A 7,654-nucleotide genomic window follows, 5' to 3' on the forward strand; every position below is an offset into this window, starting at 1 on the left:
ACAACATTATTTTAAGGTACATATTTGTCATGCATTCTAATATTTATTATTCTGTGTGCAAAAAAGTATTATTTAAAATTTATTTCTTATGTTGAACATAAACTACATTATTTTCCAATTCACGGTAGATGTCCGAAAATATGTATATATATATATTGTTGCAATGAATTTCAATATAGATTTAAGAAACCGACGGTACCACATTAATCCGAAAATTAATATTGCCCTTAATATGTCCTAGTGTGTTGAAACATTTATGTATCCATAATATCCTTAAATATCTACATGAGTTTCAAAGTCGGAAGACGATATTTAGAAGTTTTAAATAATCAATTTGTTCTATATACTACTCCCTTCGTTCCATAATATAGTGCTTATAGATTTTTAAAAAAGTCAAACATTACAAACTTTGACTATATCTATAGAGAAAAGTAGGTACATCTAGAATACCAATTGCACAACATTGGATACATCATGAGTTATATTTTCAGAATGTAAATGTTTGATATTGTAGATGTAGACAGTTTTCTCTACACACTTAGTCAAAGTTGGCAAAGTTTGACTTTTATAAAAATCTATAGGCACTACATTGTGGAATGGAGGGAGTAGTTAAGAGACATAAGCATGTGTGCAGATATATAAAGTTCATTATTTGATGTTTTTCTTACATATACATGGATGCGATGGTGACTGTGTGCCAGATGTTTGGTGGTTTTCAACAGCAGTCTCAGCAAGCGGGGGCAGCAGCACTGGAGGATTGCATTTTTTGTGGTGCTCCTTGAGTACCGAGTGTCGATTTTCAGGGTGAAAATCCAAGATCTAGCATTTATTTGTTGTCTCTGGGAATGGTTTTGGTGAAGGCAATGTTTTTGGGAACTCAGACTTTCTCCAGGTGAAACTCAAGATCTTTGATCGGGCAACGACCACGTTTATGCATTATTTCCTTATTGAACACGTTGTCTTTGGAGAACCTCTTTTGTAATCCGCCGTTGTCTTCCATGGTTGTTAGAGTGCTGCTCATGCTAGCGATTGACCACTGGGGGGATCTTTTTCTTTTCTTTTTTTTTTAGCTATGTGCATCCTTAATACCGTTGGACATTTTTTTACACCATCTTTAGATATCTTGTTGGTACATATGCTAGCTGTAATAGATATCTTCGCGATGCTACAACCATTCGAACGAGAGCATCCATTGATCATCCTCCTAGCTCACGTGTATCTTCCCCGGCTCCGGCTCAACCGTCGGCCACCGCTGACAGATGACGCGCGCTGAGCAGAATCCGCCAGCTTCGACGACCACCGTGTTGGTCACAGCCTCACAGGTCTTCGTCTTCCCTGTTGCGATCACAAACTCGACCCATCACCGTCCACAAGAAAAGTCGGCGTTTATCACGAGACTAGGACTGTACGTACGTGCCGACCAACCACCACGCCAGTCAATCATGGAGGTCATGGACGACGGGAGCATCGCGCTGCTGCTGCTGCTGCTCCCTGTCCTCCTCGCCGTCTACCTCCGGCGGCGCCGTGTCCCACCGGCCGCGGCGAGCGCGAACCACTGTCCGCACCCGAACCGGGTCCTCGGCAACACCGTGCCGCTCCTCCGCAACCTGCACCGCTTCCTCGACTGGGCCACGGACCAGCTCGCGGAGTCCCCGGCCTCCACCATCGAGGTCCGCGGCCCGCTCGGCCTCGGCAGCGGCGTCGCCACCGCCAGACCGGAGGCCGTCGACCACCTCCTGCGCGCCAACTTCCCCAACTACGTCAAGGGCGCGCGCTTCGCGGTCCCCTTCGCCGACCTCCTCGGCCGCGGCATCTTCCTCGCCGACGGCCGCCTCTGGAGCCTCCAGCGCAAGCTCGCCTCCTACTCCTTCTCGTCCCGCTCGCTCCGCCGCTTCTCCGGGCGGGTGCTCCGGGAGCACCTCCACTGCCGCCTCCTCCCGCTCCTCGACGCCTCCGCGGGCTCCGGCGTGGCCCTGGACCTGCAGGACGTGCTCCGGCGCTTCTCCTTCGACAACATCTGCGGCGTGGCCTTCGGTGTCGAGAGCTCCACTCTGCTCGAGCTCGAGGCAGGGGATCGCCGCAGCCGGAGGCACGAGGCGTTCTTCGCGGCGTTCGACGACGCCGTCGAGATCTCCTTCGCGCGGATACTCCACCCGACGACCCTGCTGTGGAGGGCGATGAGGCTGGCCAACGTCGGGAGCGAGCGGCGGATGCGCGAGGCCATCGGGGTCATCGACGAGTATGTGATGGGGATGCTGGAGGCAGAGCAGCCGTCGTCCCCGGCCGAGGACGGCGAGCACGAGCAGCACCTCCTGTCGCGGTTCGCGTCGGCGCTGGACGCAGAATCCACCGCCGCTGCCGGCAGAGAGCTCGGCGAGTTGTTCGGCTCGCCGGATGCGAAGCGGCGGTTCCTGCGGGACGTGGTGGTGAGCTTCGTGCTGGCCGGGAAGGACAGCACGTCCTCCGCCCTCACCTGGTTCTTCTGGCTCCTCGCCGCCAACCCGCGCTGCGAGAGGCGCGTGCACGAGGAGGTCACGCGCACGGCGCACGGAGACGACGCCGGGGAATACGAGGGGCTGAAGGGGATGCACTACCTGCACGCGGCGCTCACGGAGGCGATGCGGCTGTACCCGCCGGTGCCGATCAACACGCGCGTGGCCGCGGCCGCGGACGTGCTGCCGGACGGCACGACGGTGCGGGCCGGCTGGTTCGCGGACTACTCCGCGTACGCGATGGGGAGGATGCCGCGGCTGTGGGGGGACGACTGCCGCGAGTTCCGACCCGAGCGGTGGCTCGGCGGTGATCGCGGCGAGTTCGTGGTGGCCGACGCGGCGAGGTACCCGGTGTTCCATGCGGGGCCGCGGGCGTCCCTCGGGAAGGAGATGGCGTACGTGCAGATGAAGGCCGTGGCGGCCGCCGTGATCCGGAGGTTCACGATGGAGATGGTGGAGACGCCGGCGAGCATGGACGCGCCGCCGCGGTACGAGCTGGGTGCGACGCTGAGGATCAAGGGCGGGCTCCGCGTCCGGATCAGGAGGCGGGAGGATCATTTTTAAATAGTATATCAACCACATCTTGCACTCGGAAGATTCGCCCAGATTTTGCTTCTTTATTATCCTGTTCACGTGGCTAACATTTTTTTCTTCCATTTGTGCTTGCACGAAAGAAATTGGAATATCCTGAAGTACAAAAGCCTCAGTGTAGCCGCTCTCATACTACAAACTTAGGTGCCCATCTGTTGTCTATTTCTTTCTCAAGATTATTTCTGTTCATATACCTGAAAACTTCTTCCAGTTTGTCCCTAAATCGCTCGGTTCTCAAACCTTTGATAATTAGGTACATATTGTCTATGGGCATCTCACCTCATAATAACACAAATATAAAAAGTAACAAAATTTTGAAACATTCAGTATAGTAGAATATAGCTCACTTGTTACTTAGGTATGTCTTCGGTCTGGGCTCATACACCAAACAACTTTAAAAGGTAGAAACTGCAGATAGAAAAAGAAGGTAAGTGAAAGGATTAAGAGAATTTGAAAGAGAAGTTTGCTTCAGGGATTTTTGAAAATGTTTTCAAATTTTAAAGGTATCCTGGAATTGCCAAAAAAATTCAAATTTTAAACATATTCACACATCTGAAACATGTTCCTAATGTTTTTTTAAAAAATCACGAATTCGATATTTTAACAAAATATCCAACTTTTTGAATTTTTCTCAGTAATTATGAATTTAGGAAAATTCTTTAGAGAATTCAAAATGGGAAACGAAAAGGAGAAAAAAGAAAGTAAAACCCCCGAAAGAAAACCAAGAAAATACAGACCTACTTCCCTGGCTCATATGCTTGCTTGCGAACTGGGCTTCTCGCTGGTGTTGCCGCTCATGGGTCCCCCTTTTCATGGGTGCTCATATATCTCGCTCGAAACTACTCCCTCTGTCCCATAATATAAGAGCGTTTCTGATACTAGTGTAGTGTAAAAAACGCTCTTATATTATGAAACGAAGGGAGTAGATGGAAGGTAGCATCGCCTGAAGCAGGCGTACAGTACGCCGCCCAAGTAATGTTAGGTTTGTTTGTTTTTTCTCTTGTTTAATTTTCCAGATATTATATGGTTATAAATGAATTTAGTTAAAAAAGCTAATCATGCATTTAAATTTTAACAGTACATGAAAAAGTTTGCAAAACTTTAAAAAATCTTGATAGCATTAAAAGATGTACATGAAAATTTTAAAAAGTTCACGTGTTCCAAAAGTATGTTTGGGACATTTCTTTAATAAAGTTCATACAAAATATAAAAAATGTTTTGCTTTTATAAAATGTATGTGACATTCTAAAAAAATGCTCATGTGTTTCAAATATATGTTCATGATAGTTTTTGTAAAATGTTTAGCCAATGTAAAAATATGTTTGAGCAGTCAAAAAAATCTTCATGATATTTTATACTTGTAAAAAAGTATTTTGGTCATGTAAAAACGTTTATTTGAAACATATTTAATATGTATTCAAAAAATGTTTGAAACATATATTTTTAAAAATGTATCTCATGGAATTGAAAATGTTCAACGTGTATAAAAAATGTTTCATAAGTATATGAAAGATCTACAAGTGTATTTCAAAAGTAGGCATGTGTTAAAAAATGGAGAACACATAATAAAACCATTGAAGAATTGGAGAAAACACACACAAAATTGACGGGACGAACTAAATATGGAAAGAAAACCAGAAGAAAGTTGAATTAGAACTAGAACAAAACAGTGCGGTTGAGCTGGCCCATTAAGGGAAGTCCTTCATGCGACGCTTTTTCCAGGTCGTAGTAAGCAAGGTATGGCTCCGGCGCCTTTTCACCTCGAGAGCCTTTGATGCCTTGCTTGTTGTTCTATAAAAAAGGGCATGCTATGCGTCGACCGACAGATCCTTCTAAAAGATCCGCCGGCTCGCGAGACGTCTGTTTTGATGATGTGAGTTGTCCTTAGCATTCATCTTTTTTATTTTTTTCTGCAACCAGACTCTTGTTCCAAAACCTTGTATTTCTACAATAAGACCCTTATTGCAAAACCTTGTCTTCTTTAATTTCCCGCAACAAGATCCTTGTTGCAAAACCTCATCTTCCCTAATTTTCCGCAACAAGACCCATGTCGCAACACATTTTCTTCTTTATTTTTCTGATGCAAGCCCCTTGTTGCCAAAATTGCAATAACATTTCCCGGCGCGTCTAATTTTACAAGACCAAAGTTGCAAAAATTGCAACAACATCTCTGGCCGCGTCGCGCACTTGCACAGTCATTGTTCGCTGCCACCGTTCCGCAACAACACCATTGTTGTAGAAACTTGTCTCGGAGGTGATGTCATGAACAACAACGCAGGACCGAGCGCGGAGTGGACATGGACGTACGACACAGCGAAGTGGCTTCTGCCAGTGTCGATGGTGACGTGATGATAGCGAGGTTGATGGCGCTCCACATCGGCGTGGCGGATCTCGTTGGATCCGTCGATTCGGTCGGCAGGGAGGCGTCTGGCAGCGGAGATCCAACATGGATGCACTTGGCGACGATGACCTATAGGCGGAGGCACCCGGCTTGGCCGCTGGTCGCGAGCGTCCAGGCACATGGATGTGGGGAGAGGATTAGTTGCAGATGAAAAGGAGGAGAGGAGAAGAGGCATCCTCCGCCGATCGTCGGCGGCAACTTTCCTCGCGTGTGCTCGGTCTACAAGAGATCATTTGTTTCGGTCAAGCCAAGGGCCAGTTGCAAGAACTATATATATACTAGGATAGAGATTGCTTTTGAGTCATTCGATCCAAATCCAAATCATATCCGACCGCCATGAACGAGGTCAACGCACGCACAAAGATCCGCCGGTTGAGCGATAGCGTTTTCCAAGGGGGCTGCTACATGTTGGCCGGCGGATCTTTTTAAAAGATCCGTTGCCTCGCGAGCCGTTGGATGGCGAGTTTCACATCCATCTGATCTCCTCTAGTAGCTGTATTATTTTGCGACAATGAGCACGTTGCACAAGTCCTTTTGCAACACAACCTTAGTTGCAATTCTTTGCAAAAGGGACAATGTGGCAAAAAAATATTTTGCAACACAGACGATGTTGCGAAGCCCACAAATAACTTAAAAATTCCTTTGCAACAGGAACGTTGTTGCAAATTTTCTTTTGCAACAGGATCCTCATTGCAAGAAACATCTCTGCTAGTGCCCCGTCACCGTTGCAACCCTTCTGACAATTGCACAGGGGTCTTGTTGCAAAAGTGTGTTGCACATCATGTGGGGGGCGCGTGGTGCAACGTGGAGGTGGCCGACGCCCAGCACGTTATCCGCCGGCTGAACCATATCGTATTCAATAGAAAAACCTAGTTGATCATGACAATCATTTGTTGGACGCGTAGTCGCACTGACGGATCTTCCAAAGAGCATGTGAGACAAAAATACGAGCTGTCAAGTGCTGTATTTTTGGTGGTAGTATGAAGTATCTGTTTCTGCTTGGCTCCGCACGTTCATGGGAACTAGAGCAAATTAAGCTACTGCATGTGACTGTTCAGACAGACAGATATTAGTACCAACAAACGCCCAAACCAGAGGACCTACTATAAGCCAATGCTACATAGCGGGACTCGCATCACTCTCCTCAACCTCTGCCCAGCACAAACGGATCGATTAGCTAGCATGAACAGAAAGGCGGTGTGCATCTCGCTTGTGATCCTCGCGCTTATGCTGCTCGCCGGCCCAGGCACGAAGGCGGCGGCGCTCTCCGGTGACACTGCCAGCGTCGACGCGGTGCGGCAGCTGATGGCGACGTCGTCGTCGCCGATGAGGCTGGGGGACGTCGTGGCGCCGGAGCTGGTGGTGGTATCCACCGTGGTGGACCTCGGGGTGCACCGGCGCGTCCTCGCCGGCATCGACCCGGGGCCACTGAACGGCAACAAGCAAGCCTGCAGGCCCAAGTGCGCGCAGCCCGGACAGCCCAACACCGGCCGGAACTGCCTCAAAATTTACCGGTGCCCAGGAGGAAACTAAGCGGGACAGCACCACGGACGTCGACTCAACCTCCTGGAGCAGCACCGCACCTCGTCCGTCCATGGGTGCATGCGCTCGCGTTCCATCTTCTATTTGCGTTTCCATTTTGCGATTCAGTACGTACCGCGTTCGTCGTTGCTATAGCTATGTATTCCCTCCGTCCCAAAATATAAATGCATCTAATACTAAAACGTGACCTGATACATCCGTATTTAGACAAATCTAAGTGGAGTGGCAGTGCTCCTCTTAATTTGGCTAAGAATGACAGCATATCAAGTTGGAACGGGCATATCATATGGCTTGAGAAATGTCCACACGGCGGCAGCATGCATGCATGCATGCTGACGTCACTCATAATTGGGGTCACAAGACCACCTCCACTCAGACCAACTAACAAAGAATAAAAAATCCAGAAAATAATTTTATCAAATGGTTTGTCGCAATACTTTTTTTTAAAAGTGAGGTTGAGTTATATTAAACTCAGGCAAGAAGACGGAAATACGTTCATACTATCAATTCCGTATAGTTTGTCTTTTATTGGTTTTGTTTTTTCGCTCGACCGTATGTATTCTCTCTTCTCTATTTCTATTTTTTTGGTACGTCCACATGCAGACCTTTTGTCATGCTCTATTTCTTA

At 47.9% G+C, this 7,654-nt stretch overlaps 2 protein-coding genes across 2 annotated transcripts; both read left to right on the forward strand.

Moving 5' to 3' along the window:
* Nucleotides 1–1,435: 1,435 nt before the first annotated feature.
* LOC119278654 (cytochrome P450 94A1-like) lies at nucleotides 1,436–3,230 on the forward strand. The gene has a single exon (XM_037559989.1). It carries the CDS (start codon nucleotides 1,443–1,445, stop codon nucleotides 3,054–3,056), a length of 1,614 nt encoding a protein of 537 aa, XP_037415886.1. The 5' UTR covers nucleotides 1,436–1,442; the 3' UTR covers nucleotides 3,057–3,230.
* A 3,436-nt stretch (nucleotides 3,231–6,666) lies between these two features.
* LOC119282423 lies at nucleotides 6,667–7,165 on the forward strand. The gene has a single exon (XM_037562658.1). The coding sequence runs from the start codon at nucleotides 6,667–6,669 to the stop codon at nucleotides 7,015–7,017; it is 351 nt and encodes a 116-aa protein (XP_037418555.1). The 3' UTR covers nucleotides 7,018–7,165.
* Nucleotides 7,166–7,654: the final 489 nt, after the last annotated feature.

This window comes from Triticum dicoccoides, chromosome 3B, assembly GCF_002162155.2.
Source record: "Triticum dicoccoides isolate Atlit2015 ecotype Zavitan chromosome 3B, WEW_v2.0, whole genome shotgun sequence".
NCBI classification, from domain to species: Eukaryota; Viridiplantae; Streptophyta; class Magnoliopsida; order Poales; family Poaceae; genus Triticum; species Triticum dicoccoides.